The 22,289-nt window shown below is 38.1% G+C and overlaps 1 protein-coding gene across 1 annotated transcript; it reads right to left on the bottom strand.

The window, feature by feature from the left end:
* Nucleotides 1-8,460: 8,460 nt before the first annotated feature.
* LOC140551082 (cytosolic phospholipase A2 gamma-like) lies at nt 8,461-21,786 on the bottom strand. Its single transcript, XM_072674449.1, has 12 exons — nt 21,497-21,786; nt 19,100-19,217; nt 18,746-18,888; nt 15,307-15,508; nt 14,854-14,959; nt 14,629-14,769; nt 13,821-13,886; nt 12,881-13,039; nt 11,885-11,971; nt 9,716-9,870; nt 8,757-8,922; nt 8,461-8,633 (listed from the first exon to the last, which is right to left on the bottom strand). Exons 1-12 carry the CDS (start codon nt 21,784-21,786, stop codon nt 8,461-8,463), a joined length of 1,806 nt encoding a protein of 601 aa, XP_072530550.1.
* Nucleotides 21,787-22,289: the final 503 nt, after the last annotated feature.

Below are 22,289 nucleotides of genomic sequence, written 5' to 3'. Positions count from 1 at the left end.
ATGTTTTTGTCTATTTGGATGACATTCTCATCTATGACACTCTCCTTTTTGGGCTTTGTCGTGTCCCACAACACCCTGCGCATGGACCCAGCCAAGATCAAAGCCGTGAAAAACTGGCCCAGGCCAACCTCTGTACACCTAGTCCAGTGCTTCCTGGGTTTTGCCAACTTCTTTGTGAGGAATTTTGGCTCCGTGGCAGTTACTTTGACCGCTTTGATGAGGAAGACATTGGGAAAGTTTGTCTGGTCCACAGAAGTCTAGGAAGCGTTCAACACCCTAAGGGGCCTGTTGACTACGGCCCCAGTTGTCCATTCTGACCCAGAACTTACTTACGATGTGGGTGACCACAAATTACTGGCGGTCAAGCTCGTGCTACAGGAGTGGAGACACTGGCTTGAGGGAGCAAAACATCTCTTCCGGGTCTGGATGGATCACAAGAATTTGGCCTGTACGGATGAAAAGTACATACCTTCCCTTTTTATGTTGAAGTCTACAAGCAAACTTTGTGGGGGCTTTAAAGTCACTGTAAATTTATTGTAAGTGCATTTGTGGGTGTGTATGATCCTACAAGTACGTTTTTGGCTGAAGACTGAGACTTCCTAAGAAGTATGAAAACCTGCCAAAACCTCCCTAAGAAGTTCCAAAGAAGGGGTGGAACAAAAAACAATACCAGAGAAAAAGGATACTTCAATAACATTAGGTTTTACCCTTCCAGAGCAGAATGCATAATTTAAGGACAATTTGCTGCAAGACAATTCATCTTAACTTAATATTAAGTAAACCTTTTGAATTTCTTCCTGACCTTACTAGCACTCTTGTAGCTGAATGCAAACAAATCTTAACACCAATGCTCCAAAATGTAGTTGAAAGCCTTTCCTGGACAATAGAGCCAGTTACCCCAACCACAAAAGGACAAACTCTTTTTTAATACCCTTGATTTAAAAAAACAATAAATGAGCAGGTGTCCCTATACTTTTGTCCATTTAGTATATTTTCACTGTCTTTGTGACATACTGTTGAATTACATCAAAAGAAGACAATGCTGAATTTTCTACAGATATATCAGCACAATCCAAATGACTAAAAACATGTCTAGAAATAAAAGATAATTTAATATAATGCACAGAAATGCACAGAAATGATCCAGAACAAAGGAAATAACCCCAACACAGAAATTAACTAACACAGCAACTAAAACAACCAAACAAATGACCTAGAACTACAACAACAGCATAACCCAAAAACACAGACACTATCCCAGTTGCTATACAAACTCAAATCTATTCAAAATGGTGTGGTTGGTGTGGCGCAACAGATAACACCACTACCTGCCACTGAGCTACCACACCATGTGGGAGACTGGGGTTCGATTCCCGGTCTGGGTGACTATGTTGCGCTACACCAATAAGAGTCCTTGGGCAAGACTCTTAACACTACACTGACCCACCTCTGTAATACAGGTAACCTTGTAAGTCGCTCTGGATAAGAGCGTCTGCTAAATGTCGTAAATGTAAATGTAAATGTAAAATGGGAAATATGTAAGGCACAGGCTGGGGACGGCTTCTACTTCGTGGGGAAGAAGGATGGAGTGTTGAGACCCTGTATTGACTACAGAGGCCTCAATAAAAACAATTAAGGACTGCTAACCATTACTCCTCATGACCTCACCAAGCTGGATCTGCGCAGTGCCTACAACTTGGTCAGGGTCAAAGAGGGTGATGAGTAGAAGACGGCATTCATCACCCCGTCTGGGCATTTCATGCCATTCGGTTTGATGATTGCGCCCACCGTCTTCCAATGGTACATCAACGAGGTCCTTTATTTAGGGAGGCTTTGGAAAGGTATGTTTTTGTCTATTTGGATGACATTCTCATCTATGACACTCTCCTTTTTGGGCTTTGTCGTGTCCCACAACACCCTGCCCATGGACTCAGCCAAGATCAAAGCCGTGGAAAACTGGCCCAGGCCAACCTCTGTACACCTAGTCCAGTGCTTCCTGGGTTTTGCCAACTTCTTTGTGAGGAATTTTGGCTCCGTGGCAGTTACTTTGACCGCTTTGATGAGGAAGACATTGGGAAAGTTTGTCTGGTCCACAGAAGTCTAGGAAGCGTTCAACACCCTAAGGGGCCTGTTGACTACGGCCCCAGTTGTCCATTCTGACCCAGAACTTACTTACGATGTGGGTGACCACAAATTACTGGCGGTCAAGCTCGTGCTACAGGAGTGGAGACACTGGCTTGAGGGAGCAAAACATCTCTTCCGGGTCTGGATGGATCACAAGAATTTGGCCTACATCCAGCAGGCCAAACACCTTAATCCACGTCAGGCCAGGTGGGGATTGTTCTTCACTCAGTTCAATTTCGATTATTGTTCCGACCAGCCTCACAATGGCCAGACAGAGAGGATCAATCAAGACCTGGAGCGTACCCTCCGCTGTCTGGCTTCCTCCTCACCATCCACCTGGTCTGACCAACTGATTTGGGCAGAGTACGCACATATCACCCTCTGGTACTCGTCCCTGGGAATGTCACCCTTTGAGTGCCAGTACGGGTATGCTCCGTTCATGTTCCCAGTACAGGAGACAGGAACGGGGGTCCAGTCGGCTAAACAAATGGTCAGGCACTGTCAGAAAACCTTGCAGAAAGCCCGCAGGTCCCGAAGGAGGCGAAGGCCAACTCCAAACTATTGTCCTGGGCAACGGGTTTGGCTTTCGGCTAAGGATCTACCCTGGTGTGGTGCTCCCCGCAAGTTGGCTTCTCGTTATATATCGGAGCACTCTAGATCCTTCGCCTGGTCAATCCTGTTGCCTACCGCCTTGCCCTTCCCCCTTCGATGTTCGATGTATTAATCCCACCTTCTCGTCTTGGGTTCCGTGGGTCCCACCGATCCACTGGGCCTGCGTACAGTTGGCGGTGCACCGGCCTTTACCGTCAGACGCCTTCTGGATGTTCGTCAGGTCCGGGGCAGGCTCCAGTATCTAGTGGACTGGGAGGGTTATGGCCCAGAGGGACAATCCTGGGTGCCCTCCCGCCACATTCTGGACTCCGAGAGTTTTGTCGGGACCGTGGAGCTGGGCTGGATGTCGGGTGCTGCCCTTCGGGGGAGGCCCAGAGTCACGCCAGCCAGTAATTAAACCCGACTGCTGGATCTTTGACTCTGGTTGAGTGCTTGTATCAGCCACTAGCTGAAGTGGGTGTCACTCTCCTTCGTGTGTTCCTCCCATGTTTGTTTCCTTCTGTCTGAACCCCAAGTTTCCCCCTCAAGTTCCCAGTGTCTGTGCAGTGTATTTGTGTGTGTGTGTGTTAGCACACATACACTTGTTTAGCAGAGGAAGGCAAGAGTGTCTGCCTTCCCTGTAACTTCTCAGTTCTTTTGCTTCTTTTGGGAGATCCTTTTGTCTTTAGTTTTCATTTTCCTCAAGCTTTTTGAGGCAAACATGGAAATGGCTCAACAACAGACACTAACAGCAACTAAACCACCCTTCAACACTTTGTAAATAACAACAGACACTAAAAACATATTTAAAAAATTCCTGAATTACTAAATTGACTCAGAACCCAATGGGTAAACTACTCAAACAGACACCAATGATGCCACAATGACCCAAAAATGAGCCCAATCAGTGTACAAATTGCTGTAACAGACACTGTCGCATTGGCTGAAACAAACTAAAAATACAAATATAATATAAAATATAGAAGAGGTTATAGAAGTGTTTTTCATATCTTGACAACATTTGTGTTTCATTGTATTTTGAGAGATGACTGACAAGGAGCTACCTAATCAGGCTATTTGTGATGATATAGAACCTTATAAATGATATAAATGATGATATAAAAAAAAGCCTATTGCAGACTGTAGCTCTGTTTGTACTAAAATTACTAGTCTAGTTTAATAATTAGCTAGCTTGTTTAGGGTTGCATTTTACTTTAATCATTTCGTAGTGTGAACTGCAGTTTAACTAGTTTAGGTTAATGTATTGTTAGTAAAAATTACCTAGTTTTTTAGATGTTATAAAGTTAAAGATGACACATTCTTTTTTTCATCTTTTAGAGTTTCTAAATAACAATGAAGGAAAATAAACATGTTGCGCACCACGCATGGTCAGTTCTTAATAACAGCTAGTAAGTGCTTTTCTGGCCTTTTGGAGTCTTTCAATTTTCGGATTTTGTATTGATTTCACATCAGAGTTTGCTTCTACACTCCAAAATGCTCCAAAATGTTTTGCCAAAACAATGAACAACATGAATTAGATTGGTTTAACCAATACATCTATCCTCTACAAATCGAAATAGAGTGTAGAAGAGCTCTTACATAACAAAGCAAGCAAACTTATTGAACCCAAGGCATTAAAGAACAGAACATTCAACAGAGAGATGTGAGCAACTCTGAAATTCAACAACTAGATGAATAAGTTTTTTGGGTACCTGACAAGGAGGCAGACAACACAGTTATTTAAAGATGCCAGGGCATTCTATTTCACAAGCTTTTAATCTTTTTAAAAAGCTGCCAATGAGCAAGAGTGTAAAATTGGGTAGGGACGGTAAAGACATGTCTCTACATGTAACGTAAGAGAATAAACATAGAAAAATAATACATCCAAAGGGTCAGGGAAAACTCACAGAAATCCAAAACAATACACACAGGCAAAAAGTCCAAGGGACAAGGCAAAGAGCAAGTTAAAAAATGTCTAGGCAAAAGGCAAAAGTAATAAGCGCTCAGTAATTTGCCAAAAAAGAAAAAAGATACAATACTTTGCAAATAGCCTAGTCTAGTCAAATAGCCTTCTGAGTCATGTGATCACTTCTGTGATCACCTGAGAGATTCTGGGACATGGAGTCCAGAACTGTCAAGGTACTTGTGACACTACCAATATCCAGTGACTACTGAATTGTCCCTAAGAATGAATTTGATCAAAAATTAAAACAGATCAGTCCACCAGTGTTATTAGTCAATTTTGTTATTAAACAAACGACAAGGTGGACATTATGCTACTCTACATAAAGTCCCCACCAATGTCCACACCAATGTCAAAATTAAAGAAGCAGTCATTGGTTTGTCAGACCATGAGGTCAACCATTGGGGGTGAAAGGGGCGGCGGCAGGATGTATAGCTATGAGTTTCTGCAGGGTGGGATATGTGTTGTATTAGTTGCTGTCTCAGCTGTCAGCTTTTTAATTTCAGTCAGTTGTGGGCTTTAACTGAAGCATAAGATGTGCCTGCCATGAGCCAGTGCATGTTTTAAGAAAAGATTCAAATCCCTGACTTTTGCCAACAAAGCTAAGAATTGACCAGCCCCTCCATTCAAAAGCTGATCTGTACCAAGAGCTCTTTAAGCTTCAAGTACGGCTCGGCTTGACCCGCCATCCCTTAAAATCCACAGAAGACAAGCACCCAGGCTTTTTCCTGTCCTGAGTCACTCGCTGTCTTCTGACACAAACTGAAGACCCTCTTCTTCCGAGAGTACTTGGGTGTAGTACAAAGTGTAGTACCAAGTACTGTGGTCTTCATACTGACTTTTATATTTAGTAGTATCTGAGCTTAGATGTATCTTCAGATCCTAGTCTATACAAACTAGCTAAGGATATTTTTTGAGTAAACAGTGAAGCACTTTTGTAAGTCACTCTGGACAAGAGCATCTGTTAAATGACTTAAATGTAAATAATACTACAAAGATTTATTGTCCATACGAACAAGTTATGCTTATTTTTTGTCATTTTAGGGTATTTCATTAGTTTTATATACAGTGGGGAAAAAAGTATTTAGTCAGTCACCAATTGTGCAAGTTCTCCCACTTAAAAAGATGAGAGAGGCCTGTAATTGACATTATAGGTAGACGTCAACTATGAGAGACAAAATGAGAAAAAAAATTCAGAAAACCACATTATCTGATGTTTAAAGAATTTATTTGCAAATAATGGTGGAAAATAAGTATTTGGTCAATAACAAAAGTTCACCTCAATACTTTGTTATACATCCTTTGTTAGCAATGACCGAGGTCAAATGTTTTCTGTAAGTCTTCACAAGGTTGGCACACACCGTTGCTGGTATGTTGGCCCATTCCTCCATGCAGATCTCCTCTAGAGCAGTGATGTTTTGGGGCTGTCGATGGGCAACACGGACTTTCAACTCCCTCCAAAGGTTTTCTATGGGGTTGAGATCTGGAGACTTGCTAGGCCACTCCAGGACCTTGAAATGCTTCTTATGAAGCGACTCCTTTTTTGCCCTGGCAGTGTGCTTGGGATCATTGTCATGTTGAAAGACCCAGCCATGTTTCATCTTCAATGCCCTTGCTGATGGAAGGAGGTTTGCACTCAAAATCTCACAATACATGGCCCCATTCATTCCTTCATGTACACGGACCAGTTGTCCCAATCCCTTTGCAGAGAAACAGCCCCAAAGCATGATGTTGCCACCCCCATGCTTCACAGTTGGTATGGTGTTCTTTGGATGCAACTCAGCATTCACTCTCCTCCAAACACAAGCGAGTTGTGTTTGTACCAAACAGTTCTACTTTGGTTTCATCTGACCATAAGACATTCTCCCAATACTCTTCCAGAACATCCAAATGCTCTCTAGCAAACTTCAGACGCGCCCGGATATGTACTGGCTTAAGCAGGGGAACACGTCTGGCACTGCAAGATCTGAGTCCCTGGTGGTGTAGTGTGTTACTGACAGTAGCCTTTGTAACGTTGGTCCCAGCTTTCTGCAGGTCATTCACTAGGTCCCCCCTTGTGGTTCTGGGATTTTTGCTCACCGTTCTTGTGATCATTTTGACCTCACGGGCTGAGATCTTGTTTGGAGCCCCTGATTGAGGGAGATTAGCAGTGGTCTTGTAGGTCTTCCATTTTCTGATTATTGCTCCCACAATAGATTTCTTCACACCAAGCTGCTTGCCTATTGCAGATTCAGTCTTCCCAGCCTGGTGCAGGTCTACAATTTTGTTTCTGGTGTCCTTCGACAGCTCTTTGGTCTTAGTGGAGTTTGGAGTGTGACTGTTTGAGGTTGTGGGCAGGTGTCTTTTATACTGTTAACGAGTTCAAACAGGTGCCATTAATACAGGTAATGAGTGGAGGACAGAAAAGCCTCTTATAGAAGAAGTTACAGGTCTGTGACAGCCAGAAAGCTTGTTTGTAGGTGACCAAATACTTATTTGCCACCATTATTTGCAAATAAATTCTTGAAAAATCTGACAATGTGATTTTCAGAATCAGAATTTCAGAACATAGTTGAGGTCTAGCTATGATGTCAATTAAAGGCCTCTCTCATTTTTTAAGTGGGAGAACTTGCACAATTGGTGACTGACTAAATACTTTTTTCCCCACTGTGTATGAGTACAAATAAACAAAAGCAAATGACAAACAAACACTGTTAAAATATCAAACATCCTAATGGAACACTTTAATAAAAATTCTGTATTTTTTATATTTCCATTGAATTTGATTAGGGTAGTTAACTTTAATTTTGCATTCTTTGTTTGGCAGCCATTGTTGCCAGTTATTGGACCATTTTTGCAATTTTGTTTTAGTGTAGACTATAGCCTAATGTGAAGAAATTGTGGGATGTGTAATGTGTTCCAAATAGACATTTTTGTGTTATGTCACATGTGCAATGGATAGCCCATGTAACAAAGTTGTTCTGGTGCCTGGGCTGTCTGTCATTATCATCAAAAATTGTAAAAATCTTTTCTCTTGTTTGAAATCCTGCAAAAATGTGCAACATCAACTTTCAGCTTTATTGTCCCGCTCACTTTGCAGTCAGATGAAGATGTACTGCAGTAGTACTGCATATCAAACATAAATAATAAGACATTTATTGAAATTTATATAAATACTGTAAATAGTATGTTTGCTGTAAACAACACAAAACTGCCAAAAAATAGACATCAATATCAACTCTTCTCAAGCAGATATAAGCCAAACAAACCAAATATAAATTCAACCCACAAATGTTTGTAAATCCTAATACAAAAAAGACATTAGAATAAGACTTTAAATAAGATCAAATTACAGTTCAGAGAGTACAGGTATGCTCAATTTAGTTAGCAGTTAAACAAAAATCAAAAGATGCAAAGTTAATTTGATTTCAAAATTAATTTGATTTGAAAATTAGTGTTTAAGTTATCACAGAAACAAAACAGTAAATTTAGTTAAAAAAAAAACAATGTAAAGTGTTGCTCATGGGAATTTTGTGATCACAGCCACAAAAAAAACCTAAGAACATGAAAATACATTTCCAGTTTCTGATTCTTACAGTTATTCATATAATCTTATAATGCAACACCAAATGACCCCTCCCAAAATGGAACATAAATTCCAATTTAAAAATATAAAAAAGGAAATTCATAATTTAGATTAAAAAAAGATTTCTATATTCTTATACAATATGATGCTAATTTCTTTTTCTGAACAAGTCAGAAGTACATGCAAGAATTCCTACAAAGACATATTATACTTCACTTTACTCAAGCTTAGAAATTTTCTTCTGTTCAGTGACATATTTAATCTCCTTCAGTAGTTTCTCCTTGTTGTTTTTGATGTTCAGACCAGCTTTCTCCAGGAGATCTGTGATCATACTAGCACTGTAGGGCCCCTGAAAAGTTTTATATGTTTCCTTCCACTTTTTAATTTCTCCTGAGGAATTAGAAATATGAAGCTTAGAGCACTTCTGAATGTCATTGTTTTCAGAATACACACAGCATAACACCATCAATGTGAAGCCACTTATTACCATGAATATTTGTATGTTGGAGTTACCTTTGCAGTTAATCCTGTTGAAAAGAGGTATGTGGATCACAGTTGGAGCTTTGTAACCTCGAAACACATAGAAGTCCTCTGGTTCTAGAATTTCTCCGGCAGGTACAACAACTTCAGGGAAAGGGATGCCTAGCTCTTTACACTTTTCAGCTGTTTGAACCACTGTCTGGAACAAAGCAGATTTTTATTGAAGAATCTGAAGAATCTCTAAAGTATTTGAGTTTGGTCCGTTTAGTTGCAATTGTAGCACTCTTATTCTTATCTTTATCCATGACTTATTGTATTTAAGAAAACACATTATTTCATTATAGCTGTACTGTTCTCAATGGCACTTTTAATAGCATTATATATATAAAAAAAAGATTCCTTGATCACACTTGTATAACCTTTTATTCCTGGAATCCTTTTCTTTTAGCAGTCTAAAAGGCATTTCATGTAGCAATCAACAATTTGCTCTCCGCTCTGCCAGCATCTCTCATGTGGTGATTATGATGCTAAAACGTACAGTGCCCCTCCAGTGTAGACTTTTTTTAAATTATGAAAATGTGGAAAAAAGAAAGTAGGAATGAGTGAAAAAATATTAAAGCAGAGGGCCACCAACTAAAGGATAATGCACTCCTTTATTTTCTCACAACATAATCCCTGGATCACATCCGCAGCCACCCTTTCATTAAAATTAAATGGAGGGTGTGTGATTGTAGCTTGCCATATGAAAAGCATTTTTATGGGCATCATTTATCTGTACACTACTCTGTAACAGAAGAGAAGCAATTGTATGACTACAAACATGTAGTTTGTACTGAATTAACCCTACCACTGATTGTAGGCCTTAATTAATTAATTTGATTTGTACATGCACTAGTACTATACATGATATTGTTACTGTCTATATGACTTTAGATCACACAGTGTTGCTTTTACATTTGGTTGTGTGCATTGTGTATGTTTGTTTTTATTACCATAAAGGGATTCCCTTCACTAAAGTCGAGGGAAATGATGAGGTCGATGTTTCGGTTTTTTCTCAGCACAGAGAAATAGGGGGAGTTGTTTAACAGTCCAGCATCCTCATAGTTTCTCTTCTCTGAGCTGAGGATACTGGGGTGAACACCATCCACTGATGACACAAACATTACATATGATTTATAAAACTGTTGAATTGTGAGGTGTTAATGTTAATTCAGCAGTTCGCTTTGGGCAGAATCAGCAAAGGTATTCATGATAAGAACACCTTGCCAACTGTGTAGCATGAGGGGTGGATCTATCATTCTTTTGGGTTGTGTTGCTGCCAGTGGCATTGGTAACATTGTGTGGGCAGAGGGAAGAATACATTCTACAAAATGTCAAAAATCCTGGACAGAAATAACAAAAAACAGTGAAGAGGATGGATTGTGCAACAAAATAATGATCCAAATGTACTTCATAACCATTATGGACTACCTGAAGCGGCACAAAGCTTTTGGAATGACCTTCACTGTTGCCTGACCTAAATATCATGAAAGATTTGTAGATAGACACTTAGCAAGAAGGTAGCAAGAAGGCCCAATAATATTTCAGAACCAGAATCCTTCTGAAAATAGTGGCAAGAACTGTAGAATTGTGAACCATTTGCAAGATATGATTTCTGATTCCGTAAAGTCTAATTGTGCACAGGCCACATTGCTTAATTATTTGTTATGTTATGAAAGAGCAACCATGCATTAGGATTTGCTGAAAATCGTGTGTTTTATGGTTGATTATTAACAGAGGCTGTGGTTACTACTTTTTATTTAAAAAAAGACAACATATAATTTGGCCTGGAGTGCTAAAACTTGCGCAAAAAACTGTATATAGTCATTAGTTGAAATATTGAGCCACTGTTGCTCTCATTCAATATTGGTGATAAAGAGTTTAAGAGGTAAAAACTGTGCTCACTCAAAGAAAATCAAAGATTTTGTTTTACATTTAGGCTCACAATAAATTATTGGAATTATTGAATTGCTTACAGTAATTTTCCCTACTCGACATTTAGACATAATAAATTAAACTTTTTAAATAGAAGAAAAATCACACATATAGTGAAGTGTATTTTGGACTTAAAATGGGTAAGCTGTATATTTTTATTTTTACCCTTTGTTTTGTAACTGAAAAAATATTCAACACCCCTATAAATACTGTTTGATGAAGCTTCCTATGACAGGAATAAACACACTAAACTACAAAATTGGTGAGGGATCTTGAACCACTCTTCTATGCAGAACATTTCCAGTTTCTTTTTATTTTTTTGGGTTCACCATTGGACTTTAGGCCTGGCAACTTGAGACCTTTTGCAAAGAAGTAAGGGGAAAAAATTCCAACTCAGTGAAAGGATCTTTCAGTTACCAGATGAGTTCAGTTCCAGTTACCAGATGAGACCTGATTTTACCTTTTCCACATAAAAATTTTATGTACTAAGTTTCCTTTTTACTTCCTGTAAACAATGTTTTCGTAGTAAGATAGTCTGGCTCTAGGAGAGTGTGAACAGTTTAGAGTAATTGTGGGGGTTCCACAACATGGTGGAACAATAGATGGTTCTCACATTCACATAAAAAGGCTCTATCAAAAGACACAAGGTAGTGCCAGGTATAAGCTGTTAATGTTTATTGATATATTTAAAGTAAAACAGTCTCAAAGCATCAGTGATCCACCACCATATTTGAAAGTGTGCATAAGGTGTTTATTCTATACCGTTTCTTTTTACATCGCACAACTCCATTTGTAGTTATAATTATAATAAGTAGTTTCTTATTAGAAAAGGTCTCTTATTGAATCCTTCTAAAAAGATTCTGGTCATTCACATGGCATGTTTGCTATATTTTCAATATTTTCTAATCATTTTACTATTTTGTTTTGCTTTTGTTTTGACACTTTTGCCCTGCCTTCGCCTCACCTTTGTATCAGGTAAAAATATCTTTGGTTTTATTTTATATATTAAAATATTTTTGAGGTGTGCCAGTTTTGCCCCATATGTTTTTGAAAAATATTAAAAATATATATATTTGGAGCAACACTTGGATCATGTATTTCATTGCCCATGTTTTTGGAGTAGCAACAATTCCACAGTTAATTCTGTATGTCTCACATAATTGAATAAATAATATTTAATTTCCCACCTTTCATTTTGTTGAGATAGTTGTATGTTGTTCCCCAGATCCAGCCCACAGTTAACTTTATGGAAGTAACAATGGTAATCCAAACATCTGACAAAATAAGTAAATAATTCAATTAAAAATCATATTGTCATGTAGTCACAAAATGTCAGTATATTGTGCTAATATTCTAGATTATATTAACTGGTTAAGTCCTAGAAAAGCTTCTCACATTGTAACAATGCAGTACTATATTAAACTTCTGTCAATAATTCATTACTATAGTAACCTTTCTGTACTGTTATAATTCTAATGCACAGCTAACATGCACTTATGCGTATTCGCAGGTGTATTAAAGGTTCTCAGTTTTGCTGCAATACAGATCTACACGCTTTGCGGGCTGGCAGGCCAACAGCTTTAAGCATGCTCTTATGTTTGTGTGCTGTTGACAGATTGCATTGTTAATGCAATGGTTTAAACATGACATCATGGCAGCTACATACATTTTAGTACAGGCCAGTCTTTTTAGTACAGGATTGACAGTTACTTAACTGATCTTTCTCATTATAAAATTGTGAGATGAACCTATCAGGAATGGTCTACTAACACATATTAAAGAAATTGTAAATAAAGTACAACTACTAACACAAAAGTCTGTGACTCTCCAGCCCCAGTGTTACCATAAGATGATTACCTTTGACATCACAGTAACAAACCCACTTCCAGGTGTATAACACTTCCTGACATGCTTCAGGTAAAGTTGCATTGACAAATTCACAATCAACATTTTATAATTTTAGAATCATAATCATAATGGAACATGACTTCAGTTGTGTTGCTTGGTTATGTTGGGAAAAGTTGTGGTTTTAGTTATGCCAAGCTTTTAGATGTTTGAATGTGTTAATAAGCTCACTAACATAACAGTTGTTGTTTTTTTTACCCCAGACAGGTGACCAGAAAATGCAAGCTAACAGATACACTAGGTAGCAAACTACAGTAGAGTAGAGAGGTCCTACTTACTGTCCCATGAATGCCTCCCTCCAAACAGGTCAAAGAATGAATTGCATATTTCCAGGGTGGACCTCCGGACCTCTGCTTTGGAGATCGACATTTCTGATCTGGTTGATGGCTTTAGACGAGCAATCGAATTTTCATTTTCAATCGAATTTTCAATCGAATCTTGTATGTAAAGACAGAGTTATGAAACTGGTTATACACAAATAAATATAAGATGCGTTATTGTTATTATTATTATTATTATTATTATTAGTAGTAGTAGTAGTAGTAGTAGTAGTATGTCACTGCTAAAAAATCCAGCTCAAGGCCAGCTTACATAACCTCTACTGGTAAAACAGCTGGTTAAGCTAGTTAAACATCTTAGCTGTTGACCAGCAAGGCATGTTGTCATTTGGTCATGCTGGTCAACAAACTTGGACATGCTGGTTGACTGTTTGGTTATGCCCTTTACCAAACATAGAGCTAGACTATTTAACCAGAATGACCTGATCATTAAAAACATGGGTGAACACAACCTTTTGCGAGGTTATTCATGGTTCTGTAGAGATCTGAACAATCCTCTCCTCTCAAGGCACAAAGATTCATTTCCACAAGTGTTTGGAGCATCTGAGACCCTTTATTCTCATTTGCTTCAATGCAACATGATTCCCTGTTTAATTCCGTTACCATTTCCTTCATCGTTTTTTCTAGTTGAGAAAGAAAACATAGAGAAACAAAAGAAATGTGGAAGCTTTTCAAATTATTATGTCAATAGAACCAAAGATTATTAAAATATTTGCTACTAAACGAATGCTCTAATTATTAGATAGCAGGCAAAGATTCTAACATTTTGGTTTAACATAAATGTATAAGGAACTGTAAGGGTTATGACAATGGTTTATTTACCACCAGTTGCCATGTTTTAATAAAAGCTGTAATAAAAGAGTGTTACACAAATAAATACCTTGGATCAGTTTTAGCAGGCTCTGAAGGATCTGTTCTGATTCAGATATCGCACTGCCACACAGGCCTGTAAACATTTCAAAACAATCAGTAAGAGGGAGAAACACTGATAAAGATTGAACATGATCCATGGCCAGTGAGAACATAGAACTTTCCAGCAGTTGCCCCTGTTCACTACTTTATGACCACCAGTCAGGCTTATTAATGAGGGGCTTATCCTGCGTTTGTTGGCACAATTGTCTCTACTGTCCAAGGAGAACTTTTAAAAATAAGGAATTCAATTCTTTTCAATGGCCCATATTCAACAAGGAGCATTACAGGGGTACTGCAGTTACCTCTGGTTGTACAGAGAAAGCCGCTGCTTTCCAAAAATAACATTCTACCAAAGAATGGGTAAAGAAGAATAAAGCTCATGGGCAACCCACTAACATAACCGACTTAAAACTTGCTTGTACAGAGGAATGGGCTAAAATTCCTCCAAGTCAATGTGTAGGACTAATCAACAGTTAACTGAAACATTTAGTTGATCCAGTATCCTTTATCATTTTCCTCAATAAATAAATGACCAATTCTACTATTTTTGTCTTATTTGTTTGATTAGTTAGTACTTATAGGGTCAAATGTATGAAGATAAGGTCTAACAAAAAGGTTTAATGGGTTTACAAACTCACAAGCACTGTAAGTAGTATAGGAAAATAAAGGCAATAAAGTCAGGATGAAATCAAATTTCAAATTCTTATTGCAATATGTTATTTTCAGACTGATCATTTGTTGTTGCTGTTGGTGTTTGTTTTTAACATGTGTGTTACCTTGTAGGTACAAAATGTCCATCTCTGGCTGGTCTTTAATCCTTTTTCCATTCTCAAACTGGCTTCCCAAACAGGACGAATCCACAAACACTCCAGTGAGAGAATGACCTGACTCATCTGGAGTGATCTCAAACCAAGGATCTATAAGCAGAAATTACTGTACATTTTTCTATATACCCACACACTCATGATGACTCACAAAAACATACACACAAATACAGTTACCTGTTTTCAGTCTGTCAAATTTACTCTGCTTGTCGATCACAGTGTAAATGGGATACGGGTCATTGGTAAATTTGCCCCTCTGCTCTGTGAGGCTGCGTTCATCAATCTGTGAAATACAGAAAACACAGAGAATGTGAAACTGAAAACAACCAATAGAATGTATATTATACATAAACTAATTTAAACAAATATGAAAAAATACTGTGTATTAAAAAATAATGTTAACTAATTATTTTGGTAAATGGTCAATTAATCTAAAAGAAATTACAAATTACAGCATTATGTCTGTTCTATTATAGTTAAATAAATATTAGTGCAATATTAAACTCTGATCTGCAAAACACTGTTTTTTGCCAAACATATATTTGTCAGAAATGAAAAATCAAACTTAGCTTTTTTGTTTTATGTGTATTTACGTAAGTATATATAGAGGTGTTATTACACAGTTCTTACCTCGTTCACCAAACTTGAAATGGCCAGTGCTGCATATACATCTGTGAGGCTGAAGTTGTCTTTTGTAGAATAATATTTCACCAGTTTGTTACACTTCTCCGAACAACTGACATTTCCTTCTGACAACCTTGTGGCGATGCTGTGTTTCACAGTCTCCAGTTTAGTGGACCAATCTGGTTCTTTGTACAACGATGCCATGCACCTTCAGAGAACAGATGCACAAATCTTTTAATAAAAAACCTCTTGAGTTTAAGTCATCTTGAAATATATTTCTCCTCATTAAACTTCTTCTTCTATATATTTTTTATATAGACACAAAATATACCACATCCCACATGTTTGTGGAGGGAAAGTCATTTTTAACCAGAAGCCAGTTGCACCAGCTAAACATGAGTCTAATCGTAGTCTTATTTGGGTTTACAAGCTTCTAAAATTAAATCAGTTGAACTAAGAAATATAGCATCAGTGTAACTCTAGTTTTATTTTAGCCTTTACAAGTTTAGACTTAGTCATTAGTTTAAAATATCATTTTGATACCAGTACAAATGGTTACATTTGAAGGGGTATTTTAATTGAAGATAGATCGATCAGTATTACAAAAGAAGGACAGAGTGGGACCGCACTTTTTTATGTATTCCTTTAGCTGAAAATAGCGATGGTCAGGTATGTTATTGTTAGAAAAATATAATTATAGATTCCTTATAAGAATGCAATGTACCAAGCATTTACATCTATGTAGTATAAATCATATATATAAACAAAGATGAGGTCTGCAGTCAGAGTACATGTACAGTAAACCTTTACACCTTGTGATTTTGTTGTTAAATATACAGAATAGGATTTTGTAATAGTGATGATATGCATTTTTAAAAAATGACAATTCAATTCTTTTCAGTGGCTGATAGAGAAATCTCCAACAAGGAGCATTACAGGGGTACTGAAGTTACCTCTGGTTGTACAGAGAAAGCCGTTACTTTCCAAAAATAGCATTGCAGCCTTTTCCAGAGATCACAGGGACAAGCCAGAAGGCTACTGGAACAATGCTACTGGAACTGCATAAAACCTTATCCCATGAAACATGTGGTGGTAGAATAAAGAACTGACTTGAAGAATAAAAATCGACTTGAAACTTGTTTGTACAGAGGATGAAGAACGCAATGTACCAAGAACATACTCTGTGGCTGGAGGTGAGATCTTATATAGAGTGGCATGGATTGCTGATGGGATTTGTGCAAGCTGTCTTAGGGTTTGGGCAAGCTTTTTTAGAAACCACATATCTCACCCTACCTACCCAATCCACCCTACTTTGCCTTTTCGCACATACACTTTGCTCCCAATTGGTATATAAGGTAGCTGTATACATTGGAGCCCCAGCACGACTATCAAATATTGCTGTAAAACACCCTCTCCATCTGCATATGTCTTAATACACTACAAGAAAACCTGTGACTCAGTGCATCTTTTGTAAAAACAACTTGGTCCTTCGTTCCGGATCCCAAGACCCTTTACACCACCCAGGATTGGGTCCAAAACCGTGCATGGTGGAGTCTGGGACTCCTTACAAAAGCCGTCCAGCTGAATTGCTGTCTAAGAGGCTGGTCACCACTGGGCCAGCTCTGTGCAGCACGTTAAAGAAATTGAGAATCAGTCCGAGTTAGGGTACTGAACTTAAAGGCCTGTAAACAAGGATACAGGACATCCGTCCTAACACAGACATGGTGGGAGAAAAAGGCCAATAGAAGCAGTAGTTTCAGCATCAATGGCTGTACAGGCATCAGCCTTAGTGGTTTTGTTTTTGTTGAGTTAACCTTAAAGGTGACACACGCAGTATCAATAATTTTATTGCATACAAACATATTGTCCTTCCTGTCCCCTGAATATCTGTGCTGAATGACTTGGTTTATTATCACAACCACATTTTAATGTGGAATGGTAGCTAAACCATTTTGCACTCCTTCAATTGAATCGGAGGGTTCACCACACAAATGTTTAGAAATAGTACAACAATCCACCCTACCAAGAATAGACCTCTTGGACCATGCTTTTGAAAACCCCAACCTTACATTGTTTGTGAATGGCTCTAGCACAAAAAGAACTCAGATGCTACAAATACCACAGGTTATGCAGTAGTAACCCAGGATAACGTCCTAGTTGCTAAACCATTGCCAAGACATTATTCAGCCCAGGCTGCTGAATTGATAGAAAATAGAGGCATGGTGAACTCCACAGGCAAAGAAATAAAAGATATTGTTTTTGCACTTCTGGAGGCAACTACCAAACTAACTTCCAAAAATTGTAGCTATCTTTAATGTGCAGCACATATAGCAGGAACTGACACAATTTCTGCTGGCAACTGTTGGCAAGCAGATGCTGCATTAAAGGCTGCAGCAACACAGAAAGTTCTGTATAAACAAATAAGGCCTGACTATGTAGACAAAGAAGTGCAAGTGAAAGATATGCAACATGCCTCACCAAAGCTAGAGCAGCAAATAGAGATAAATAAAGGAGCTACCAAAAAAGGATTTGGCATTTATATGTGATCAAAACTTAAAGTTTTGCTGCCCAATAATTTTTTATGCTTCAGTTTTGGGTCATGAGACAAGCAATGTCTCAACAGGAAGGATGGTAGCACAAAATGTTTACAGCATGTGGATTCACTAACTACTCAAAAAGGTTTTGTAGCAATTTCTGAAACCATACTTTATAGTGTGGGAAGGTCCTTATCAGGTGTTACGTAACACCCCAACTGCGATAAAAATATCAGTGAGAGAGAGCTGGATACACAACTGTCAAACAACTGTATGAGTAAAAGATGGACTAGTCATTTACCACTGTCCCAGAGAGTCTAATTACAAAGGGGTGTCAAACTCAACAGGATGAGAGCCATCTCAAACTCAGTGAAGAAACCAAGGGCTCAAACAGGACATCCCACTTTTTATCCCACTTATCCCCAATTACGAATTGCGAATGGCGGGAAAAAACAAAGATAAGGATTTGCATTGTCAGTCCAAGGATGGAAAGTTTCTATTATACTGCTGCAGAACGCACTGCTGTCCAGCAGGGTTATTATAGTTATTTAATCAGTTTAGTTTAGTTATCTAATGGGAGAGAGACTACTGGATTTGTTATATAATAGTAATATATCAACTGCATGAAGACTTATTTTGTAGTCATATGATTTACTGTTGATTTCTTTCATGTTATCACATTGTTTAATTGCAGCTAAAAGTAGTTCAATAAATAATGCAAAGATTGATGGGGATAATGGACAACCTTGATTTGTTCCACTGTTCAGCTGGAAAGATTTGGAATTATAATCATTATGTGTTACTGATAGAGAAAGTAAGTATATATTTTATTTTATATAGAATGTGTAATATGTGTAATGTTTTGATGCAGTTAATAAAAATATTCTCCAACTGATAAATTATATAAATACCAAGTAGATCCTGAAACCCCACTCAGGTACATGATGCAGTCCAGCAGACCCTCTTTATTTAGTTGACTTAGTGATCCCAGCAGTCCAACCATAGCTCTCAGACCACCCCCAGAGCCCAGCACTGCGATGTTAGGCACCGTGTCCTGAAATCATTGAAACACAAATCCTAAAGACCCTAAACAAAGAACATATGTGCTTCATATGAATTACTAGCAGTAGAGTGAATTAAGTGTATAACAAAAAAGCTATACACTACATACAAAGGCTATATATAAGCTATATACAAAAATTGTTAAGTGTGGTGTCGTATGGTATAATTACAAATTACAATGTATGTATAAGAATATAGTTTACCCCATTGCAGGATATGTTGTGCTGCCTCAGGCGGTGGAGAATCTTTTCTTTCCTTCTGACCACATGCTGTCTTTCAGCTTTATTCAGAGAGTGGCCAACCCTCACCTTACGGCTACACACATTTTACATTACAGAAATGGTTTAAATGGTTAGTAACTTTAATTTATCTGTAATATCTGCATGTTCAAGACTTATGTCTTACCACTGACTGACTAGCTTAATGGAACTGAACTTTTTTTCACTGCGTAAATAAGCTGGCCATAGTTACACAGACACACAAATGTATTAATACATTAATACTTGCATCACAACAAAATTAAAAAATGGATTTTTATTGAATGTTTATAATTACAGTTTATTTTCAATGTTTTGAAACTGAACAATACTGACAATACCTTTCAGAGATCTTATCCATCTGTAAAAAAAGAGTCAAAGAACAAATGTGAGAACCATATTTTTGTAAAAACAGCTTAATCAATACTGTTACCAAAAGCATTATTTTTTGAATGCTACCAAGCAGTGTAGTATTCCAACAACAACAAAGTGCAACTTGTCACACTGGACAATATTCAGAAGAAAACAACATGATTATTAAGATTGCTCTACTTTCTTGGAGGAGAGCAGATTTTAACAATGAACTGCTGGTTTAGAGACATGAGATGGCTTTTTTTAGATCATAAACATTAGACACATTATATATAAGTCCCTAACAATGACACTTTCACTCAACTATCACAACCTAGAAAGTAATTTAAGTAAACAATCTACTTGGGTTGATTGGGAATGATGAAAAATTTAATGGTGTTCAACAAAGATGTGCACTAAACCTACTTTTATTCTCACTGCCCCTAGTTCTTTTGAATCACATGGAGAGCATGGATTCAGCTGCCAGAGTTATGTGGATGATATGTGGATGAACAATATTTTACAGTGACAATTGTTATTGTCATAGTGTTTTGTACTGTGTATTTAATTTTTACTTATACCACTTATTTTCATAGGAAGAGGGTTTTTTCCTAACATTTCAAACATGAAATGTTGACTGGTTAAGCGGCTCTCTGATTTTATTTTTTATTCAGGCATCATTTTAGTCTTTTATCATTACTAGCTTTAGAACATAAATATGGGTAAGTTGTATACATAACAAATTCAATGAACATCTAAAATGTTTCAAATGTGCATGTAAACTCAGCTTTTAGTAACAAAGCTACAATATAATGTTTTCTGTATTTGCTGGATTTAATTTAACTATTTTAAATATAAATACTAATAATTTCTAAAAAATAAATGTAAATGAATTCATTCATTCATTCATTACTAATTAATTACATTACTAATTAACTACATTAATTCAGCTGCTGGAATAAAACTGCAGAACAAGAAGTACATACCTTCACTTGAAGATGCAGAAGCCAACAAATCAATTCTATCTAGTGAGTGCTTTAAATGCATTATGAATTTATAGAAGGTAGGTTTGTGGGTGTGTCAAAGAGAGGAAATGTTGAGCTATCACAGAATGTCACAATAACAGGAACAAATTGAAAAAAGAAAATCATTTAAATATCTTACAGTTAGGGGTGTGTATATGTGTGTGTCACCAGTTTCCCAGAAACGGCTCTTTGTAATGCTTGGTTGCCAGAGGACAGGAAGCCTTTCCTCAAAAGTCTTCAGTCTGATAATTTACACCACTTTAGGACAGCTGACATATGGTCAATAACAGGTTTTGCATGGAGGCAGGAAATAGACAAGCAAGAACAGACATATATGGCATTAAAATAAAACTGTGTCTAATTGCTATACTGTTTTTCTATTCAAAAGCTGCTAACAAGGCTTTACACTGTCTGCTGCTCTTTGCTTTTCTCAAACCTGGCACTGTACATCTGTCCTGAACATTGCAGCCTAACTACACCATATTGCCAAAAGTTGATCCATAGGGTTTAATATGACGTCGGGCCACCCTTTGCAGCTATAACAGCTTTCCACATGGTTTAGGAGTGTATTTATGGGATTTTTTGACCATTCTTCCGGAAGCGCATTTGTGAGGTCAGACACTGATAAAGGATAAAGGAAACTTTATTGTCATTCGCATCACATGTGGTACATGAGGTGAAACAAAATTGTAATCTCAAGGTCCCAGTTATACTTCAATTATTGAATAGACACAAATAGGAAAGTGGGAAAAGTAGAGAAATTAAAAAAGGGTGCAGCAATATGGTCACTATATATGAAAGGAGTGTAGCAGTATGAATGAATAAGTAGCGGTAACATGTCCTTAAAGTGTCCAAGTTGTAGATAAAGTGTCTAAGTGTTCTCTAAAAGTGTTAGTGCAGTGTGTTTGACTTTTTGAAGTTCAAGAGTCTGAAGCTGAAGCTGTTTCTCAGTCTGTGGGTTTTATACTTAATGCTCCACAGCCTCCTATCTGAGGGGAGTGGGACAAAAAGTGAGTGTGCTGGGTGAGTGGGGTCCTTCATGATGCAGGTGGCCCTCTTCCTGCATCTGGAGGTGTAGATGTCCATGGTGGTGGGGAGGGTGACTCCGACAGACTTCAGTGCAGCCTTCATCAAAGTAGAGCTTTCCTGTCTGCAGCAGAGCAGCTTCCAGGTGAGGTTGTTGGTGCAAACCCAAGTACCTGTAGCTGAAGACCACTTCCAACGCAGATCCTCCAACATGCTGTGGGAGGTGGGCATTTCTGCCCTTTCTAAAGTCCACAACCATCTCCTTTGTCTTCTTTACATTGATGCAGAGGTTGTTCTTTCTGCACCAACCCTGTAGCCAGATTCATCACTGTTTGTAATGCATCCAACCACTGCTGTTTCGTCTGCAAAACATCACAATATGACAGTCTGGGTGGATAGGTGAGCAGTCATATGTGAGCAGTGTGAACTGAAGCGGGCTGAACACACAGCCCTGGGGGGAGCCCATGCTGAAGGTTGTGGTGGAGGAGGAGAGACTGTGGCCTGTTGGTCAGGAAATCCAAGACCCAGTTGCAAAGGGAAGAGCTCAGAACAAGTGAGGAGAGCTTATTGTTGGATGAGAAGGCCTGGATACTGGATATTCACAGTATCCACTCTAATTCATCCCCAAAGGTGTTCTATAGGGTTGAGGTCAGGATTCTGTGCAGGCCAGTCAAGCTCTTCTACGCCAAACTCGCTCATCCATGTCTTTATGGACCTTGCTTTGTGCACTTGTG

The sequence above is a fragment of the Salminus brasiliensis genome, chromosome 3 (genome assembly GCF_030463535.1).
Source record: "Salminus brasiliensis chromosome 3, fSalBra1.hap2, whole genome shotgun sequence".
Classification (NCBI taxonomy): Eukaryota; Metazoa; Chordata; class Actinopteri; order Characiformes; family Bryconidae; genus Salminus; species Salminus brasiliensis.
The sequence above is the reverse complement of the archived record's forward strand: the minus strand, read 5'-3'. Positions and strand labels throughout refer to the sequence as shown.

Coding starts and splice junctions, on each gene's coding strand:
- LOC140551082 (XM_072674449.1), bottom strand. CDS start 21,786: ATGCCCACCTCCCACAGCATGTTGGAGGATCTGCGTTGGAAGTGGTCT. Junction 14,960..15,306: donor TTTCAAGTTTGGTGAACGAG/GTAAGAACTGTG, acceptor TGTATTTCACAG/ATTGATGAACGCAGCCTCAC. Junction 8,923..9,715: donor GTGAAGGGAATCCCTTTATG/GTAATAAAAACA, acceptor GCTTTGTTCCAG/ACAGTGGTTCAAACAGCTGA.